Consider the following 23,364-nt stretch of genomic DNA (forward strand, 5'->3'; position numbering starts at 1 on the left):
TTACTGTGAGTGGGCAAATTTTTTTTTTTTTAATATTTTTAAATTATTTATTTATATATTTTTGTATTTCTATTAATTTTTATATATTCCGGAAACTTTACTCCAGATAAAGAACATGGGATTTCAAGCCAGTTGAACCCTTCAATAAGCAGGGTGGAGATCTCACATTTGGCGATTAAATTCATCTTCCATCTAAAATTGCGAGATTGAACAGAAATTCAGATTAATCATTTCAGTAGCGGAAAACAGAATAAGAAATTAATGAAAAGCACGATAAATGTGAAATATTACCATTCGTAATCTTTATTTTATCTGTATTACGAACAGGTGCCCTGGGATATGTTACTACCTGAGTACTGGGTACAGGTATTAGATAGCTGTTTCTGAATAGAAAAAAGAGAAGAGAAGTGATTCTGAAATATATGCATAAAACAGGGGAGAGAAGTGATTCAAAACTGGAAATATTGTAAAGATTTGATGAATATTTGATGAGCATATATCAAAGAATGTGAAACCTGAAAGAGTAATTAGAGATATCGTGATTTACTAAAACAATTTTGTTTACTATTTTAATCTACTCGGTGAATATAAATTATGAAATATGTCAACAAAAGAAGATATAGTACATAAATATTAAATATTTCAGAAACTCTATCAAAACAATAAATAAAATTAAAATTAATCTGCTATATAATTTTATATCTGCAATGGAGTAGGTGAGGCTATTTTGGCCTTAAATTTTTGAAGACTGATGGGCAGACAAACTTCACCAATACACAATCACTTTAGCTGGCACCAGGCTCAATGTAATAGGGAAGAAAGCTCATCAAACAACTGCCGCCTTCTCTTACTCGCTACTTAAGTTAAACACTGTTTCTTGAAATAATGTGAGTTCTCCGGTAGATTTTCTTGATTTACAATGTGACAACTGAAGTTTCCTACAAAACCAATATCTATAGGCTACAGAGTGTTTTTATTTAGTTATTTTTATTATTATTATTAAGCATATTATTAAAAGGAACAAAATTAAATGCAGATTAGAAGTACTGTATTCATTTCCTCAGGAACCGAGTAATTATAATAAAATTGTATTAAATAAATGAGGTTGATATTTTAAAATTCAAAATATGTTACGATATCAGATGATTTAACAATCGAATTTAAGAATCCAATGATAGTACAGAATTTAAAATTAGCATTCAGTACAATATTATGAGATTAAATAAAAATAATGATAAAAAGAGCAATACATTTATATATTTTGACGAGACCAGTTGCCATAAAGTAAAATAGAAAATGGAAATTATACTCTACGATAATTAAATAACTTTAGTATGGATCTTTTTATGGATACATACGAAAATATATTACAAGAAACACTAACGGTGAACTGAAATTCTTCATCCTGATTTATTAATAGAATTTAAATCAGAAGATTTTGAAATACCAGCCTGTTTCACACGAACGTGTAACAGAAATAAATACTCTTGAAACTTCAATCTTAAGGATGATTTATCAAAGCATTAGAGTCAGAATAGCAATATTTCAAAGATCATCTGAACCCATTAGGATACATATCTATTTATTCTCCCTTTCCCATATATATGGAAATACCTAGTTATTCCTAACTTTCTTCCATATCGAAATGTTTACGTCAATTCACGAAGATCACCTACTTTTTAGGGAAAACAAGATTTCTCACTAGGTGGCTGATATCGATTTATCTCAGATGAAACTGCTGGCTGCTGCAATACTTTGACGTCTATTGCACCTAAGCATTAATGAGGCAAACGGTTCGCCTTATGAATTTCCGTTTTGTATACATGAAGCAGTTTCAGAATACATTTCATCTCTTGCTTCGTGTAATAAATACAAGTAATTCCTTTGAATTACTTGTACATTTACCACGTGAGCAAACGGAATGAATTTAAATACAACTAATCATACACTATATCATTTTATAATAATAATGCTGCAGAGATTTCTAGAGATAAATTGAAAAATTATAAAATTTTGTCTTTCAAATCTCATACATCCTTTAAATCGATTGTCTTTTCTTGTTATATTCTTTATCCTTATAGTATGAGACAATCAAAGTTAATATGATTGCTAATTACACAAGTGCTATTAATAAACGTTATCATTTGCGAAATGAATTAATGTTTCTCTTCAAACATTAAATATGAGTTACGGATTTTAACGTTTAGGGAAATACGAGTATTATCTAATTTGTTCTAAATAATGGTTTTGTTACCAGTTGTAATGGCTAATCTGTTGATAAATTAAAGAGGAACGTTCCTCTTCGATGGTTGACTTAAACAAAAAAAAGTTGAAACAGATTAGAAAAGCAAACAATCCGACACTAAAGGGCGCATCTAAATGACATGCCAATATTTACTTACCATTAGGAAAACTGGGAAAAAAGTGTGTAGGGAGAGTAGCTCTTTTACAAGTGAAACTACGAAGGCAAATCAAAAAGGAAGCGGTAACATTATTTTCAGTAACATTGCTAGATATATTTGTTGCTGTTGTTGCAATCAGTTTAATTACGCAGGTTAGATTCGCTATTTCTCCTGATATAACGGCTTATGGCCATTGCATACATTAAAATATTCTGAATCAATTCCATTCTTTCTTTAACACTTAAATCCACCAATATAAATATCACATTTTAAATATAACTAGCTCCATATTTTGTATTACTGTTGAATAAAACTTACTGCGATAACAGTAAGTTTGATTCATTTTTTTCTTTTTTAACTCACTCCTAATTAAGCTAAGTAAAATTACACAAAAACGCAAGAGGCGGATTTTTTCGACGTAATGCAATTTAGATAGCGATGCAATAAATGGAGGAACTTACTTTGGTAGTAGTTGATAAAGTAAATCTTCCGCTTTCCTTTTTTCTTCTAAGTAATCAGCCGTTCTTTCTTCGACAAGCGTTTCTAAATTGTTGGCGTATTGTTCCATCCGGGACAATAGATTATCCAAAATATTGCTGCTCTCACTTTCCCTATTACAAACGTGATGAATATTTAAAAAAAAATATTTTATGTATATTTATTCAAATATAATCAAATTATTAATCATAATTAGCATGACACTTAAGTAACTCATTATTTTCTACTTCGTGAAATAATACTGGAAACTTGATATATGAAATTTCTAAACTAATCATGCGAACGTTTAAAGAACCATACTTATTCAGACGTCTAATTATAGATTTTAAGGAAGTAAAATCAGGTCTTTCCAATGGATCCTCAGCCCAGCATCTTCTAATAATTTGAACAACATCTTCATCACAGTCGTCAAAAACAGGTCGAAAATAGGGTTTTGTACCATTAATTGCATTTTGGACAATTTCTGAAATTAAATGAAAAAAGAAAAAAATCACTAAAATAGATTTCAAATTTATCCAATTTCCATTATATATTTTCTTGATTTTTATTTACAAATGAGATTTTTTTAAATTATCGCACACAAATATTATACTCACCCTTAGGGGTGAGATCAAGGCATTCTATACAGAAAGGGCCTCGGCGAACAATTATTTCATGAGCAATAATTGCAAACGAATAAACATCTCCTCTTTGAGTTCCACCAGGGTTAGGCACTGGCATTCGTAGCAGTTCAGGAGCCGTCCACAGTTTTTCTGTTTATATAAGATAAATGAATGAGTGAATAAATAAATAAATAAATAACATATTCAGAGAAATTTAAGAAACCGTTTAACTAAATTCCATATCCTTGTTATTTATAATCTTGTTAGAATTAAACTCGTCCCCTCAACAAAAGTTAGTTAAAATAAAAAATAAAAATAAAAATAAAAATAAAATATATATATATAAGTTGATATAAAATTATATCAACTGAAATCCTGTATGACCCTTTCAGAAGTTTGTAGGTCTCAATCATCTCACCCTTCTTTTCCTGTTTGCTAGTGTTTGCAGTTTCAAATTCTCTCTCTCTCTCTCTCTCTCTCTTCATAATCAGTATTCCACAATCCTGATATCATTTTTAATATTTTCCTTTGCATTCGTTCGACTATATATAAGAATCACAACGGAAACCAGGAGACAAGACCTGCTCACAATAGTTCAAGTGAGGTTTTAGCAAGACCACGTAAAGAGGCAAAATGACATCCTTATCTTTACAGGCAATGCTCGTTTCAGAACTGCAATTATCTTTTGTGTTGTATTTGCAATCATGGATAAGTTGGATATCGCAGGTGATAGAGATGAGCCCATTGCAAGACCGCATATTTGATAATAATTGTCTAGTACCATTCTATCATTTTAATAGCATTTTTACTATTATTTGTTGCTGCCATACATGCTGCAAAAGCGAGGATGATATGTAGAAGCACAAGGTTTTCTTTTTGTGAGCCAAAATTCGAAAAAAACTAGATCAAACATATTCTAAACTGAACAAGAAAGCATATTATCTATATTGCACTTTGGCTAATTCAATATCCCAAAATATATGGAACGTCATAGACAGAATGCATTCCTAGAAGATCTCAAGAATAGACAAAGAATACCAAATATAGATTGTCAGAAAAATTAAAGCATCTATACAATAGTGTTCACAAAACGGAATTTTTTTAAATTATAATAAATTTGTATTATAATATAGATTGTATTGTATCGTATTATAATTTAAATTTTTCAAACAATAATCTTAATAATATAGAAGCTTCAGCTTTAAGCAAAGACAAATTATGCCATCACTCCTAAATACATTCCAAAGCAAACATTATGACCAGTGTTGAAAAATCAATTAAATGTTTGTCTTCTCATGAAGAGAAATTATCCATAGGATTAATTAGCGTTTCAGGTTTATTAAACAGTAGCATGCCAAAAATAATTTCATAGATTTAGAGAAAGATGCTTTGAGAAGTTTACGTAACAAGTAATGAAATCATTATACTTAAGGCAGACAAAGGGGAATTCAACAGTCATTTTGAATAGTGCAGACTACCAAACCAAGATCACAGCTATGTCATTGGAATCTTCCATGCATTTAGAAATGGACAACTGATCCCACTTGATCGTTTTAAGATCTTAAAAAACTAAACTCCAGACACCCGATAACTTCAAGTTTATATGGCATGCCTAAAGATCATAAGACCGACATTACTCTACATCCAATAGTTGATTGAAAAAAAATTCTCCCATATACCTTCTCTCTAAACACTTATCTAACCTCCTGAAGCCTTATATCGGACATACAAACTCCAACTAGAAAAACTCGACACATTTTGTAGATATACTTTCAAACATTCAAATTTCCCCATTATATATATTAACTACTTTTGATGCAGTTTCGTTATTTAACAACACCTCTGCAGATGAATCAATTGACAAACTTGAAATTTTTACTTGAAACCTTACTTTACAATACAAACTTTACTTAACCTATTTCCTCCGGACATCACAGGTCTCTTACCCATCATTGCCTCAAATCTTCATTATTTACTTGGAAAAGAAATTTTTAATACAAAATATATGTTCTCCCAAGGGGATCGCCTTCGATCTCAAACGTATACATGGAAACATTTGAAGAATCAGATATAGCGCAGGAGAGCTTAACGCCACATGTATGGTGGAGACATGTTGGTGAAATCTTTATCATTTGGAAACATACCTACAAAAACCTTGAAGATTTCGTATATTTTGTGAATAATCCACATCCGAAAATAAAATTCACATTAGCAGTAGAAAAGAACGAAAAATTATCATTCCTAGACAGTCTTGTCAACAGAAACATCGCTAGAGGATTATCATTAAAAGTCTAAATTATTAGAAGTCTAAACGAAACCCACACAGGCAGGCAGGCAGGTACCTACGAGCAACATTCCATCATCCTCAACAAACATTAGGTATAATCAACATTGAAAAAAGGAACCTTAAACACTAAAATGATGAAATAAAACGAAAAGAAGAACTTCAAATCCTATTTAATCAGTTTCTCCACAATGGCTTCTCGAAAATGCTACTAAAGAAACTTATTTTCTGACGAACGATTACGTGGTAACCCAGAAATTAGTTACAGTGCACAGCGTCCATACCATACGTTGACAATGCATTAAAATAGAGAAAATATCAAAGGCAGTCAACCTCAGAAGAGCCTTCAAATCAGTCAACACCTTATAAAACTTTCTGCGTTTCCTTAAAGACAAAGTTCCGTTTTCTAGACATCTGGCTATAGTACGCCCACAGATTCGAGACCCTTCGACACTTCTGTGCATGTCATAAAAAGGAGAATCCATTCCGATAATAGGGTAATCAATCCGTCTTCTGGGATGAGTTTATTTATTATTACAGGTCGGAAAATTTAGCTTTTCTTTTACGAACGTAGTTTTTAAACTAGTACAGCGACAGATAAGGAAGCACGTGATTTTGCATGTTTGGCGACCAATTCGTACATCCTTCATTTCTTTCTCCCCTTCAGCACGAATCGACTATTCTTGGCAGAAAGCCAAGCGAAGCCCTACAAAGTGTGGGAGTACTATATATACAAGAATTCATGTTTTTGTGTAAATATATACGTAGGTCAGGTTTTTCTATTCTGAGGTCATCACTTCACTATATTAAGAGCTTAAGCTGAAACTTTTATAAAGTAGACATATGTTTTCAGTTGTCTAGAAAACAGAATTATCACAATGACACTCAAAAATAAATATGATAGAAACTAGAAAGTGTGAAAGAAACCTAAGTTATAATTTTTTCATTTATGTGAAATAATCTGTTTATGAGAACGAGTGCAGGGTACTGACTTCTCCAGTATGCGTATGAATCTTCGTTAACGTTATCATCGTAGGTTCTTAAGGAATGAAGTCCAAAATCAGTAATCTTCAGCACAAACCTGCTATCCACCACGCAGTTAGAAGATTTTAGGTTACCATGGGAACGGATCTCACTGTTGTGCAGATAAGCCATCCCCTGTAATTATAGAAACAAGACAAATGAAGAAATAATTTCATGCAAATTGGCGTTGTTTGGATCACTTCAAACAATGCCTTGGTGACTTAGTCAACATGTTTGAGCTGCGATAAAGTAAATTAGGGTTTGATGAGCAAGCTCTTCAGGGAAAGAGTGAAGTAACTGTTATGAAGTCATGCCATGCTTTTCTAACAGATAAAGAGAAAGTCGTTTAATTTGTCTTTGTTTAGCTAGCGCAACTAACAACCAAGCACGTCAGATGTAATTATGCAGGATTACGTCTTTATGAGAGGGAGTACTTTGGGATAATTTCCGTCAAGGTTAGTTAAGCGTAAGCTAGCGAACTATGAATAGCTTACACAACTTTATTTAGTGTTTGAAATTAAAAATAAAAAAAGGAGATGGAAAGTGGATTAAATTATGTAAAACTGAAGTCGAAGTATAAAAGGCCATGAAACAAATGTATGTTTGTCAAATGGTTACTTTGACCGGTTTCTCTGTTTTTGCTGGAGTAAAAAACGATTCTCGTTACTTTGGAGAGTGAACCTGCAGGTCTTCAAAGTAGCGAGAATTATTTTTTCAACAAAATGAAGGAATCCAAAAAAAAAAAAAAACTCTACCCGATTTCATTTAATCTTCGTTGGCTTAGAATTTCCAGAGTTTCAGCAGGAAGTACGCTGCCAGTTTCGTATGAAACTGACTAACTCATCTCAAATGCCTCACCTAAAAGGTTCTTACAGGGGAATTGAGCAGTTTCACGGAGTTTTGCAGCTTATGTCTGAGAAGTGTAAAGGAAAAGAATAACAAGGTCGCTTTCTACAAAAATGAAGAAACTATACAAGTCTTTTCCATAACGTATTCATTAAGAACTTAAAACATAAACGTATTCATTAAGAACCTGAAACATTTTATTCCCCTCTGACCGTTATATTTACTAATATCTAGATTTCAGGGAGCAACTAAAAATTATCCCACCCCCCACAAAAAACAACAACAACAAAAAAAAAAAACCTGAGGCTTATTCTTCAGCTAAATTATTTTGCTCAACGGTTATAGACAAACTATTATCGCCACCATTTTGACGAATTTATTTGTACTTTTTTTGTTTGTTTTTTTGAGAGGCCTGCATGGATATTTATTCATCATTTTCATTCATCCAACATATTACTAATCATATACTCGTATGCGTTGTTGAGATCTTGCGATTATCGAAACTGTAATTGCAGTCACTATAGAAATAGATAAACACACCGCAATAGCAGGCCAAAGTTATTGCCCTCATAAGTTTTAAAAAATAAAATAAAATAAATAAATAAAAATTATATACTTTTGGCTCATTGCAGTATCATGGGGAAGAAAGTTAGTAAAGCTGTTACCAGAGCTTCGCCAAATTCCTTATTACCATTCAGCAATTGTTAGCGTATTTCTTATCATATCATTCATTACTGAATTAAAAACAAAATATGTCCTCTTAGTAATTCTGAGCCAGTCATCCTTCCTTATTGTCATGTATCATGTTCTGTATATATACTATAATTTTCAAATTGCCACGAATACACTTAATTGTAATTAATTAATTATAAAATTAGTCTAATTATTTTATATTCATTTTCCTATTTTATTCGTATTCTTATTGCAAATTCACTGCACCTCGCGTTTCTGTATTTAGAAGTTGTTGGCTCATTTCAGTATCATGGGGAAGAAAGTTAAGAGATTTAAGGGCTTACAACACAATGTATTAATTTTTGAAAATTATACCGTAGCTTTTGCTGCAAGTGTCTTAATGACGTAGTCGCGAACTCCATTCCGCTATGTGTGTAGAAGAAACAAAAGAAAGTTTCCTATAAGTTTGATTCTAGTCATCGACTAGATGAAAATTTTCTAATCTTTTTTTCCTGTCATTTCTCAAGTTTTTTTTTTTTTTTCCTCTTTGGTGTATCTATTAGGATCGCTTTATCTCTCCCTCTCTCTTAGATACTTAGCGAATTTTGATTCCCACTACTCATGCGTTTTGAACTACTTGCTGCAAAAATAGCACTTATGATAACGAAACACGAGATAATGAAATTTGTACTCTGGTAACTTGTAAGCTTGCAAATTTCGCTTTTGAGAAATTAAAACGTGATAAAAGATTTATTTATTTTTCAAAACCATTTCATCGAGTGAATATCGCTATTTTTAGGGAGTAGCAGGAAAGAAGAGTTTCTTTTATTTACCTCACTGTACATGTAGGAGTAAATAATAAATATTAATGATATTACAGGCTTCAGGATTTCAGTGATCATTGTGCTGGGCCCAAATTGAGTGATGATTTTCATTCACCACCTAAAGATATTGAAAAACATCCACATTAGAATTGGATCTGAACACATAGCCAAGTGATTGGAGAACTTAACAATATTAACTCTTCCCAGTATGTAAACGTTGGAAATTTCTAAGACAGTATTCCCACAGCCTTTCAAGGTAGAATAAGCATATTTTATTTAAGTAAGATGCTTTTAGAGCTTTACGATATCAATATCTCATTTCCATCGATAATAAAAGAGTTGTCTGTTTGACAAATAGACTGCTGTTGTGATTCCATGTTTCCCATAGCAACAGCCTATTTCGTTTGTGCATCCAAGTGAAAAGAGTAATCACATGGTCACAGAAGTCTTTCCTTGCGTAAACATAATACGCATACTTCGCATTCTACCTCTACTGTTTTCGGGAAATTCTTTTTAACAGTTCATAGCTGGAGAGAAAATGATAGTAAAATTTATAAGAATAACGTGAGAGTGGGCCAAAACAGATAAGTCGTAAATTAGGACAATTTTTTTTTTTTTTTGTAAATGTAATTACCTTTTTTTTTTTTTTTAATGAACATCGCTACTAATAAAGAAAAGCATCTATTCGTAAGTTGCGGATAGCTGAATCCTGTTCCAGAGATATTAACTTCTTCCAACTTTAATTAGAGGAAAGAAATTTCAACGCACCATCATTTAGAATACTAACAAGACGATGACCAAACAGACGATCTTTCAGCTTGATTTATACTGTTTATACAAATAATTAAATTATGAGAATTGCTTATTAGCGCAACCTAGATAAAATAAATTAATAGAGAAATTATCAGCAAAATTTTGCTCATATTTTAAAGAACACGCTCAAACATGTTACCTGTTGTCAATAATCTAGAAAGAAAAGAAATGCAATCTCAATCCTGGTATTAACATTATTGAATTCATTAATATAGAAATAAGCAACTTTACATTACCAAGTAATTGATAGTGTTAATAAATTTTAGCATGTTTCCGTAATAATCAATTTTCGTACTATTTAAGCAACATGTTCAAAAAATTAAAAAAATAACGAAGAAAAAATAGAATTTCACTCAGATATACAGGAATATATTGAGCATGATTAGTGATACACAATTTAAATTATCGTTAAAGATTATTAAAATTTTTGATTGGTATTCGGTATTACCTTTACTATGTCATCCATTAGAGAACAACGAAACATCCAATCCAGTTTAATTTCTTCATTTTCTAGAATATCCTAAAGAAGAGAAAAAAACACCTTTCTATAAATACAGATCATAGTATCAATGTATTACTGCACGAAAATACTTTTAAATGAACAGCATTAAAAAGCTATTCATTTAAACAGGTTTTAAATTAATTCGTCCTCAACCACTCGAGGACGAATAAATTAACCATATCTTTTATACTCATGACGAATGCTAACTATTTCTTAGTGCTTTTTTCGCTTTAATCGAAGAAATGTTAAAGAATAATTCTCCTTTTGAAGGGATAGGAATTAAATAATATATGTTAACATTTATGTCAACCACTAAAAGCCAGAAGTGCATTTTTTATGAACCGATCTCGTTTCGGATTTAGATGCGATGAACAATATCGTTTTCTTTCGCAATTGAACAGCACTTACTGTACTGAAGATGGAAAATACATTTTTCTCTGTCTAGTGATGCGAGTGACCACACACACACACACACACACACACATCAAAGAAGGGAAAAAATAATAATACGTGGATCAACAAAAGATTTCGATAAAAAAACATACCCACCTGCAAGCTTCCTTTAGGGCAGTATTCAGTCGCTAGACAACAGCAAGGAGGTGGTTCAATGCAAAGGCCAATGAATCTAACCACATGATCGTGCTGTAGATCTTTCATCTAGGAAAATAATCATTTTGATAATTAGTAATATTTGTCTTTGGGATAAGCGAATTACCAACTTAACACACGTGAGATGCTCAGATGCTTCTCAAAACACGAATTTAATTTTTGTTATAATTTTAGTGTTTCACAAAATAACAATTTCTTCATGTTAACGTTAATATTAGCTAAAATATCAATTTTGTTTCAGAAATTGTAGTTTATTATGAACATATGCACATACAGTGCCTGTTACATTTAGATAAAGCTCCCTAATGAACGGAGAGAAGTCCATTAATGATTTTTTTTTATATTGGATTTTTCTAAATATAAACACATATTAAATTGTGAATTTTAAGTCAAGTTAAGACATAAAATATGCATGTTTACATTATATGTTTGTCTCAGATAACTAGGTTTGTCGCAAGTCGGTATTTTGAAATTTGTAATCAGTCAGAAACATAATTTTGCTTTTGACTATAACGAAGCATATTCCGATGAACTATGCCTCACCGGAATACGTGTCATGATAAGCGTGTGTTTCATGACAACCAAACATCACTGCATTTAATCTGCTGTTGACTTCAAAAATGCTTAAATGGCAGGTGGACTTTTCTTGTATGTTGAAAAACTTATTGGCCATAACATCTATAATATTCCTTCATCCTCTTTTGCTTCTTGCGCGTTCTTCTGCACATCTTACCAAAACAGAAACTAACCTTCCATATTTTTAGTTCCTTCTAGAATAATGATATAGGTAAAAGTCTCCTTACAAGTTTCTTATGTCTGTTATACAATAGGCTTTAGTCTTTGTTGAGTAGGATAAAAAAATAGAAAATTCAAAGAGGTCCGTAAGTGACTAAGGACTCTTTTATTTTTACATAGTCAATAAAACATGTTCTAGACTCTCAGCATGGCTCTTCAGGCCACTTCCAGTATCTAATAAGAGGGATGATGTTTCACAACAAGAAATTCTTTATCACCTAAGGACAATCAGAAACATCCATATCGAATATGCATATTCGAATTGACAGCTTGTTAATTTTCGCAAGCGGAAATGCTAACCACTCGGCCAAGGGGAGCAGACATACATTCAAGACATTCCATGCAATCTTTGCTTTATTCCACCAGAAATAAATCAGAAGAGCATTGATCATTTCTACCCTCTCACAAATCATTTTATCTAGATGGCAAGTCTCCGATTATATTGAAAAGGAAATGTAATTATTGTAATAATGGGAGAAATTGCAAGGAGGTTTTCGCATCGATTATATGCGAAATTTTTCCAAGCTTTAAACAAGTTCAGGTGGAAGGGCTCTTTCCTCCTACAAAGTGAAAGATCAGCTCGTAAGATACACAGTTGGCAGATGTATGATCACATCATACTTTTTAGCTGCTTCGTTTTAATTCTGAATAACCCTAAGTGTCTTGATCCTTGTATTTCAGAACTGATTTTCATTGTATCTGTTTATTTTAGAGCTTGTAAAGGTTTTTCTAAAATCGGAGAGAGAGGAACAAATTATTGTCATATCACTGTCATACTAGACGCACTTCGGTTCATTCCAAAGTAAAGTAAGTCTGTTAATATTCAACCTCTGGAGTTCATAAAATCCTTGCAAACAATATAGGATAGCCAGAATATATCCCACAATAGAGAATAAATAAGGGATCCTCTTGTTTATTTATTGGTGAATTACACCAATTCCAGAAAGAAAAGAGCTACTGAAAAGTTTGATGACACACAAGTTGCGGCGTACGAGAAGCTATAGGGCGTATGGAAAGTTAACGTGATGTGTGTTTCCAGGAGTTACAAAAAAGAATGAAGCTACTGACATTTCTTTTTTGAACAACTGGAGTGTAGGGTATAATCCTTAGGGAATAATTCGATATCTTTTAATTCTTCTGTTTTATCTTTTTTTTTTTTCAGAATGCCCAAGTAATCAACAGATTCTTGTTTTCCCTTAAACCTCTTGACCTCTCACCCCGCACAACATTGATCTCTCTCTCTCTCTCTCTCTCTCTCTCAAGGAATCAGGGGTTGATTCCTAGAATTGTCTTTTTTTTTTTTTTCAAAACATGGTTCAGTTCCAAAGAAGTCAAAGCATGAGCTCATTTTAGAGTTCTGGATCTAATGACAGCACACACATTCTGGTCTAATTACGATATATGTGTGTGTGTGTGTGTGTGTGTGTGTGTGTGTGTGTGTGTGTGTGTGTGTGTGTGTGTGTGTGTGTGTGTGTGTGTGTGTGTGTGTGTGTGTGTGTGTGTGTGTGTGTATGTGTGTGTGTGTGTGTGTGTGTGATGTGTGTGTGTGTGCATTGTGTTAACTGTATTCAAACTTTGTGCTTTAACTGAAAAGATGCCTTCTAAGCTTTCACAAGAGAATTTTTCTTTATGAGAATCCCAGCCGAGAAAGGTCGTAAGTAAGTCGGTAGTATTGGGATAAGGGCTAGATAATACAGAAATGTACAGTAGAGACAAAACTATAGACTTTTTTTTAAACACATTGGTTACCTCACACTGAGCGAGACGAAAATCATATACCAATTAAGCATATTCGTAAAAATCTATTTTTGTTAGTGGAGGAGGATTCGAACCCCATAGTCTGCAGGTTGGAAAGAGAACACGCTATTAATAGTGCAAAACAGAAGAATAATATATGGTGATATTGACTTCATTTATGGCTTTTTTAACCAAAACGAGAAGATTTAGTGATGTGCAGCGAGGTCTGAAAAAATTTCATCATTTGGTGTTGTATATGAACGTGACCTTCATCAGGAAATTCAAAACAACGTACGTCAAGTAATGTATAATGAGGTCAGGGAACAAGTATATAGTGAATATCTACATCTATTGGAATTCCTGAACAGACTGTTTTCAGGGACAAGTGCCTTATCTTTTGCAAGACGTACAGAGCGCTGAAGAAGCACCAAATTTTGCAAGTGGAAATTTATTATTGTTAAGAGAGAAAGATTCGTGAATATCACTTACCCTCTTTAATTCCATAAGTAAGGGCCTTGTTATTTCTATGCGACTTTTATTTACAGGTTTAATGGCAATTACTGTTCCCTGAAAATATATGAAAACCAAAATTATAATAAAAAACAACTACTTTAACTATATTAGCAACTCAATAGATCACCAAGACATTAAAATCTTCCCTAGCGTCCTTCTATATTAGCATGTTACTGTTGTTTGACAATATATACAATATATAATGCTTATAATTGTAATGCCAGTTACATATGTAAATACGAATGTGAAATAAATGTTTATTTGCAAGTCTAATTTGGTGAAAATAAATACACGAACAATTCTTAGTTCCGGAACGCACACTTTATTTATTCTTTTAACGAAACTATATCTTGACTAATTGATATATATATGTCTTTTATATATATATATATATATATATATATATAGAAAAGAATTGAATGACATAAACCGAGAGTAAAGCAAAAAGGTTTAATGGTATCACACGAGTAGTTTCGGCTTTTTACAGCCTTCTTCAGGTGTTTTCATAAAAGAAAAGAAAGAAACATTAAACATTGAAGATAAAAACTGTGAACAGCACAGGAAAGTCACTATACATATTTAACGTGAAAACGTAGTAACGTATTCAAAGCTGTTCCTTTGTTGGCCACATTGTTGGGTGAGTGCGTGCGTATAGCATCTCGTGAGCGCCAGTATGTGATCACAGCAGAATGATAGTCTGGGAGGTTGTAGCTTAAATTATTATTTAAATGTACAGGGTTGAAGATGATTTCTCTAGATTCTACAATTTTTCTCTACAATTCGTCATGGCAACGAAAAATGTTGTTAGATCTATCCCAAAGGATTGAATGACTATGGCTTTGATCATCAGAATCGGTAGAAAAAAGGATATGGCTGGATAAAGCATTGGCACGTGTTTTCTTGTAAGAGATGTACCTCCTGTGCTCCTCCATACGCAATTCAATAGACTTATCCGTCTGGCCAAAGTAAGGAATGTCGCAGTCGCACCATATCCTGTATACACCGGGATATTTTAGGTTGTGATGGCTAGGCTTTGGACGGCTCACTAGAGAGCCGATCTTAGGAAGTGGAGTGTTATCCCGTGCATACAAGAACGTTCCAGTGCTTTATCCAGCCATATCCTTTTTTCTGCCGATTCTGATGATCAAACCCATAGTCATAGAATCCTTTCGGATATCTCTAACAGCATTTTCCGTTGCCATGACGAATTGGAGAGAAAAATTGTAGAATCTAGAAAAAACATCTTCAAGCTTAAATTATTATTTAAATTGTACATTTAAATAATAAATTAAGCTACAACTCCCAGACTGTCATTCTGCTGTGATCACATACTGGCGCTCACGAGAAGCTATACGCACTCACTCACCCAACAATGTGGCCAACGAAGGAACAGCTTTGAATACGTTACTACAACGTTTTCACGTTAAATATGTATAGTGACTTTCCTGTGCTGTTCACAGTTTTTATCTTCAATGTTTAATGTTTTTTCTTTTGTTTTATGAAAACACCTGAAGAAGGCTGTAAAAAGCCGAAACTAGCCGAAACTAGTTTAATGATACCATTAAACATTTTTCCTTTATTCCCGGTTTATGTCATTCAATTCTTTTAAAAAATATGTTTAACAACCGAGTAAACCAACCTCAGTACACACTCATATTTTCTATATATATATATGTGTGTGTAATTATATGCTTCAACTCGGTTGTTGTAATACATTTTTAAAAATAGATTTAATGACTTAAAAACCGAGATTACTTATAAAGATTTAATAAGATTAACACAACCAGTTTCGGCTTATAACAGCCTTCTTCGGGTATTCTTAAAGGAAGAGAATAGTAATAAACATTGAAGTATCTAAAAACTTGAAAATACAGGTAAAATATATAATTGATACATAAAAAACGTTGTATTTTTTCAAGTTGTTCTAACAGACGTGCCATTGTTTATTGCAAGTATGCGTGCAGACTCACGTGAACGCCAATATTGAATAACTGCAGCATGGCTATCTGGGATGTTATAACTCAAATTGTTGTTTAAGTGGACAGGATTCAGAAGGATTTCCCTTGATTCTATAATTTTTCTCTCAAACTCATCATCGGAGCGAAAAATATTTTCTGATCTATCCCAGCAAACGGAGTGGCTTTGTTGATCATCATTAGCAAAAGTCCTTAAAAAATATAACATCAAGACGTTCTTCACCACCCTTCAAAAAATCCATTCTCTAATCAGTCATCCAAAGCCTCCTCATCACAACCTAAAATATCCCTGTGTATATAAATTATGGTGCGATTGCAATATCCCTTATTTTGGACAAACTAACAAATCTGTTGAGCAACGTATAGAAGAGCATAAAAGAGACATCTCTTACAAAAGATCACATGCAACTGCGTTATCCAGTCATGTTCTTTTTTCAAATAATCCTAATGATGATCAACAAAGCCACTCCGTTTGCTGGGATAGATCAGAAAATATTTTTCGCTCTGATGATGAGTTTGAGAGAAAAATTATAGAATCAAGGGAAATCCTTCTGAATCCTGTCCACTTAAACAACAATTTGAGTTATAACATCCCAGATAGCCATGCTGCAGCTATTCAATATTGGCGTTCACGTGTCTGCACGCATACTTGCAATAAACAATGGCACGTCTGTTAGAACAACTTGAATAAATACAACGTTTTTTATGTATCAATTATGTGTGGCGATATTTTACCTGTATTTTCAAGTTTTTAGATACTTCAATGTTTATTACTATTCTCTTAATTTAAGAATACTTGATGAAGGCTATAAGCCGAAACTAGTTGTATTAATCTTATTAAATCTTTATAAGTTTTAGTTTTAAATATATTTAAAAAAAAAATATATATATATATACATATATATATATACACATTTATTCCAGTGATGCTACAGCGCCATTATCCCGTCCATGTAGTGGTTCTCAGTAAGATCAGCAAAATATCCCTCCCCTCTACAGCTGCAATTAACTCATGATTCGAAAAAAAAATCGCTGACCAGCGAGGAAGAGTTTTAGTTCTGGGAAGAGATAAGTAAGAAGGAGGAAATTATGGAGAATATGGTGGATGTTCTGACAATTCATAGTGCAGATCACTTAATTTTCCCAATGCCAAAACACGTTTGTAGGCAGGTGCATTGCCCTGATGAAAGATGATTTATTTCTTCTGCAAACCGGGTCTTTTTTCACGAATTTGTTTCGTCTAGTCTGGTTAAAATACCGGAATAATATTTCCCGGTTATTGGTTTACCCTTTTCAAGATAATTAATAAATAAAAATCCCAAAACACCGATGCCATGACCTTTCCTGCTGATGGAACCGAATTTGTCTCCGTCGGCACTGAACAACCAGCTTCTCTCCACTGTTTTTACTACTGTTTGGATTCTGCTGTGTAATGATGAATCCAAGTCTCATCCATAGTAATAAATCGATGAATAAAATCAGTTTTATTCTTGTTAAAACGCTCCAAGCACTGTTCAGAGATTTTCATGCGAATGAGATTTTGATCTGCTGTGAGCAAGAGCGGCACCCATCTTGCGCAAAGCTTTATCGTTTGCAATTCTTCATGCAAAATATATCCTACACGTTATTTTGAAATGCCTATAGTTTCAGCAATTCCACGTACTTTGACTCGCCGATCCTCCAATGCCATATCGTGCGCTGATGAGTGATTTCTGGTTTTGTTACACTTTTTTTGACGAGCTTCACATGGATCATCTTTAAGACTAGAACGGCCACGTTTAAACTCGGCAGCCCATTTCTTAATTGTCGAAAACGAATATATATTTTTATGAACTTCAAATGAATTTATTTTGGTGTTAAACCTTCTTTTACAAAGAATTTTACAACCGCACGATACTCACTTTTATCCATTTGAAGGGATACAGCAACACTTTTGCTGTATTCCTTGAAATGACTTGCAATTTCACATGGATGCTTATGACAGACGTACAAAAGTAGAAAAACAAAAGTTGCCGTAATGTTACCATCTATGGTCGAGGCCGACAACATTTCAGGCCACCTTCGTATATATATATATATATATATATATATATATATGGTGACTACTACTATAAACTCGGGGTTGGGATATGTTCATTTTTAATATAAGCTGACTAAAAACCCGAGAGTTATAACAAAATGAGATTTATTTGAAAAACACAACATGTTTCGTCGAGAGTGACTTCATCAGGCGTTAAGAACATAGAAAGATATTAAAAGACACTGAAAATAACATTGAGACACTCTAAAGCTATACAATTATAAAGTTATAATATTCGACTGTGAATTACAGTTCTTATGAACTTGAGCTATAGTCCGTGTTAAAGTTCTATTGTTGTACACTTGTGCGTGTGTGAAACCACGCGATCGCCAGTATCTGATAGTAGAGCTGAAAGAGTCAGTCAAATTATAGCTGAGATTATTGTTCATATGAAGAGGGTCCAAGGTGATTTCTTTTGACTCTATAATGCGGCGTTCTACCTCATCATGGCAAATGTGTAGGTTTGAAGTTGTTGTCCAATTTACTTCATGTTGGCGGCTTTCGTTGTTCGTGTTTATTGAAAACAGGACATGGCCTGATAGAGCAGTAGCTCTAGTTCTCTTGTAAGCAATGTCTCTCTGGTGTTCCTCGAGACGTAGGAGGATAGATTTCTCCGTTTGGCCATAGTAAGGTTTTCCGCACTCACATGTGACTTTGTATACACCTGGGAATTGTAGAAGGTTGTGAGATTGTCTATAGTTGTTGAAACGTGATCTTATTTTTAGCAGAGTCGAGAAGCACGTTTGTATGTTAAACCTCTTTAGGATTCTACTCAGCTTTTTGGATAGTGTGCTGATATATGGCAAGGAGATATGACCTTTGGAGTCATCCTGTGTCTCTACGTTGCTACGTTGACGGTGGGATAATTGGTTGTTAATACTTTTTAAAGAGTAGCCATTGTTTTTAAAGGTCCATTTAAGATGTTGTAGTTCTTTTTTTAGTTCTTCTTCATCTGACAGTACAGATCTTGCACGATTCGCAAGAGTTGATATAATACCCAACTTTTGAGCTGGATGGTGATGTGAGGACGCATGCAAATATCTGTCCGTGTATGTTGGCTTTCTAAATATAGAGACTTTTATTGATTCAGGCGTCTTGGTGAGTTTAACATCTAGGAAACAGATGGAACTATTTTCTTCAATCTCCATGGTCAATTTTATATCCTGATGGAGGTTGTTTAAGTGGTTGAGAAACCTGTGAAGATTCTCAATACTATGCTCCCATATTAGGAAAATATGGTCATATCTCCAAAGGTCATATCTCCTTGCCATATTATCAGCACACTATCCAAAAAGCTGAGTAGAATCCTAAAGAAGTTTAACATACAAACGTGTTTCTCGACTCTGCCAAAAATATGATCACGTTTCAACAACTATAAACAATCTCACAACCTTCTACAATTCCCAGGTGTATACAAAGTCACATGTGAGTGCGGAAAACCTTACTATGGCCAAATGGAGAAATCTATCCTCCTACGTCTCGAGGAACACCAGAGAGATATTGCTTACAAGAGAACTAGAGCTACTGCTCTATCAGGCCATGTCCTGTTTTCAATAAACACGAACAACGAAAGCCGCCAACATGAAGTAAATTGGACAACAACTTCAAACCTACACATTTGCCATGATGAGGTAGAACGCCGCATTGTAGAGTCAAAAGAAATCACCTTGGATCCTCTTCATATGAACAATAATCTCAGCTGTAATTTGCCTCACTCTTTCAGCTCTACTATCAGATACTGGAGATCGCGTGGTTCCACACACGCACAAGTGTACAACAATAGAACTTTAACACGGACTATAGCTCAAGTTCATAATAACTGTAATTCACAGTCGAATATTATGACTTTATAATTGTATAGCTTTAGAGTGCCTCAATGTTATTTTCAGTGTCCTTTAATATCTTTCTATGTTCTTGACGCCTGATGATGTCAATCTCGACGAAACATGTTGCGTTTTTCAAATAAATCTCATTCTGTTATAACTCTCGGGTGTTTAGTCAGTTTATATCAAAAATGAATATATATATATATATATATATATATATATATACTACCACAATTCTGCAAAACGAGACTATATATATATATATATATATATATATATATATAAAGGAGGAAAAGTTGGACATTTCTGATAAACATCTAGAACAACAATGACAGTAAAGCAACTGATAAAACCACAAGAAAGAACACACTAGTAGCAGAGTTATGAAGTTAACTTATGTTCTTATATTTTGATATCATTCTTATATCCTCGTATGTTCTTTCTCGTGGTTATGTTAAATGATTTAATATAAGTTTTGTTCTAGGTGTTTATCAGCATAACCTTCTACCCCCCCCCCAAACAGGAAAAGTAAACCCTATTTATTTTAGTCCAAACAGACTGAATCTTTAAGATGACTTTAATGAATCAGCTGTCCAAAGTTAGTCCAAACGTTTGAATAATACGATATATAGGGGTACCTGAAGAGATAGGAACTTCATTTTAATTTTAATTCCTTCATTTTAATTCGATCAGAATTCTTCAGCCGAACTTAGTAAGATCTGTTATAGATCTGGTGTCCATGAAGAGCACGGTCCCCTATAATATCCTATAATAGCCCTAACCCTTTCAATGAACGTCAGGAAATGCAAGTAATAACTGCATTCCAAATATTTCCTAAATCGACTGAGCGAATAACCTCCAGAGGACGGAAGAAGAAAAGAAAAGAATACGAGCTTTTATTATTTTCCGTTGTTATCTTTTAAAGTAATTCTTTCTCTTCTAATTTTTCATTGACTACAATTGATGCTTTAATTTTTGAAAATTATTTCAGATTAAATACATCGAATAAAAATGTCGCATGAAGGCTCAATAATGTTTTCAGAGTAAAGCAATTTAGAACTGGAACTAAAACAGGTAAAATGTTGGCTCTAATGATTCTCGTAAACAATATTAATTAATTACTAGCAATATTACTAATATCGATACTACTACTATTACTGATATTATTCATTACTATCAAGCATTGTTGCAATATTTGAGCTGTGTCATTGCCGTGACTCTTGATTATATACATATATGTATCAGTGGCGTCACGTGACCATTTCGGTTAGGTGTGCTGTCGTGGCTTATGCAACCCGCGTTACAAAATTCACCGGTTTGACTGTATGATTGCATTTTTATCGATGTGCGAACGTTTTTAGAGTGTATAGCACATCAGCTCATCTTAATTGGTCCAGTGCAATTAACTGTATGAAAATTTTGAATATTTCAATTTATCAATTAATTGGCCCTAAAATTAAAAAAAATGTAAAATCTTATTAACTTAATTTAAGCATTTTTATAAACTTCGGAAACTATATACATACTTTACTAGTATGTATAACGAAAATACGTTTATTTGTCTATAACAAAATAAATGTAAAAAACAATATCTATATTATATATCTATTTTCTTGCCTTTTTTAATAATAAAGGTAATATTTAGAGATCTCTTAGAATATTTACAAATGTAGTTTAATATGTTATATTAAAATATTTATTAAAATAATAATATTAATATGTAATACATTTATACTCAATAATATTTGATTGATATTGTGTTTTACATTTTGCATTTTTTGCATTCGTTATTGTTTACGTATGGATACTGCATATTAGCATATTAGAAAGCATTGATAAAAAGCAAAGCGCTTTAATCATTATAATGTGATAATCCATTTACAATGATTAATTATATCACATGAACTATTTGCATCTGTGCATTTCAATAATTTAAAACAATTATTTTTGTTAAAAATAATAAAATAGGTTTCTCTTCTATATCGGCAAATGTGTTGTGCATTATTTTCATGAACATGGCATTCAAGTATATGGATTTTACTTTATTAATATAGGATGATACATTAACCCACTAAATTGATGCATTTTGATAAAATAAAAAAATGTTGCCTTCAAGAAATATATAAATTATCTGGATTCCCGAAAGACCTTATACGTGGGAACAGTAGACGAAAATAGCATATTTAATGAAAACTACCCACCAGTTTATACTCACCTTATAATAACCAGTCCGTACAAACATTTGGCGGGATACATCAGCCAAGGCTACTGTCTCTAGAGAACAGGAACTCTGAAATGAATGTCATAAATATATTTTTCCTTTTCATAAATCTTCATTCTCTCTCTCTCTCTCTCTCAAACATGCACATAAATAAATATTCAATATCCGTTGAACGCATTTAAATCTACCTAGATTAAATGAATGCATTCTCTTTCTTTTCGTTTGTTGAAACTCATAGAGATAAGACATGTTAATTCTATAAAGATATTTCCCTGGAGCTTAAACTTCGTTTAATAAAGTAATTAACTAAAGCACCAGCAAAAGAAAGATAATGAAATTTTATAGGGTTGTTTTTCACAAATAATAATACTACTTACTAACTAAAAATTCAGTCAACTAGGCACCAGAAGTTTTAGAAATACTGCATCCTGCATTTTCACATTTTCTCCGTTAAATTACAAACGCTTCAAGTAGAACAGCTGAAGAGCCAAGAGTTTTGGAAATATATATAAACTCATATATAAATTCATATAGGTGGGAGGTGGATTAAAAAATGCCTCATGTTCAATCATTTCTTCAGTAGCGCTTGTCTAACACAAAAACTCATATAAATACGCAGTTTCTGAAATATATATCACAATTACGACGATTACGTGATACGAATAGTAATTGATATGTTCAATTGCTACATACCACCAAAGAATTATAACTGCAATTCCCTTCACTATTAAAAGGGACGAAGCTTGAACTTACTAATGAAACATTCGTGTATTAAATTTGAAAATTGAGGTAAAGCGACTTGGTTTACGGCATTCGAGAAAAAAAAGAAAACTTATTCTAATTTTTCTGTTTTTGTTAGAGTTTTTCTGTATTCGTTAGTCGATAAATCCGTTTTTCGGTTTAAAGTTTATGAGTTTTTGTGTTAGACAAGCGCTACTGAAGAAATGATTGAACATGAGGCATTTTTTAATCCACCTCCCACCTATATGAAGCAGTGTGAGGGTATGATGCGGCAAGGAAAATAACCGACCAATAGATATTCATAAACACGTGTACCAATAGTGATATTTAAATACTTATTCTGTAGTTTGGAAAGGGAAAAGAAATCCCAATCTATATGAGTGGATTTGTATATTAAGTC

General features: G+C 32.8%; 1 protein-coding gene across 1 annotated transcript in view; it reads right to left on the reverse strand.

The window, feature by feature from the left end:
• LOC150104327 (atrial natriuretic peptide receptor 1-like) overlaps nt 1-23,364 on the reverse strand; it is a 358,232-nt gene that overhangs the window by 41,835 nt on the left and 293,033 nt on the right. Inside the window, exons 9-16 of the mRNA XM_090396458.1 lie at nt 22,218-22,292; nt 14,097-14,174; nt 11,016-11,123; nt 10,413-10,484; nt 6,779-6,944; nt 3,497-3,652; nt 3,201-3,363; nt 2,864-3,013 (exon numbers count right to left, since the gene is read on the reverse strand). Of these exons, the coding sequence (XP_090252584.1) occupies nt 2,864-3,013; nt 3,201-3,363; nt 3,497-3,652; nt 6,779-6,944; nt 10,413-10,484; nt 11,016-11,123; nt 14,097-14,174; nt 22,218-22,292 (968 nt within the window). The remainder of the gene's footprint in view (nt 1-2,863; nt 3,014-3,200; nt 3,364-3,496; nt 3,653-6,778; nt 6,945-10,412; nt 10,485-11,015; nt 11,124-14,096; nt 14,175-22,217; nt 22,293-23,364) is intronic.

This window comes from Typopeltis vanoorti, chromosome 8 (assembly GCF_054136105.1).
Source record: "Typopeltis vanoorti isolate ZY-2024b chromosome 8, IOZ_Tvanoo_1.0, whole genome shotgun sequence".
Classification (NCBI taxonomy): domain Eukaryota; kingdom Metazoa; phylum Arthropoda; class Arachnida; order Uropygi; family Thelyphonidae; genus Typopeltis; species Typopeltis vanoorti.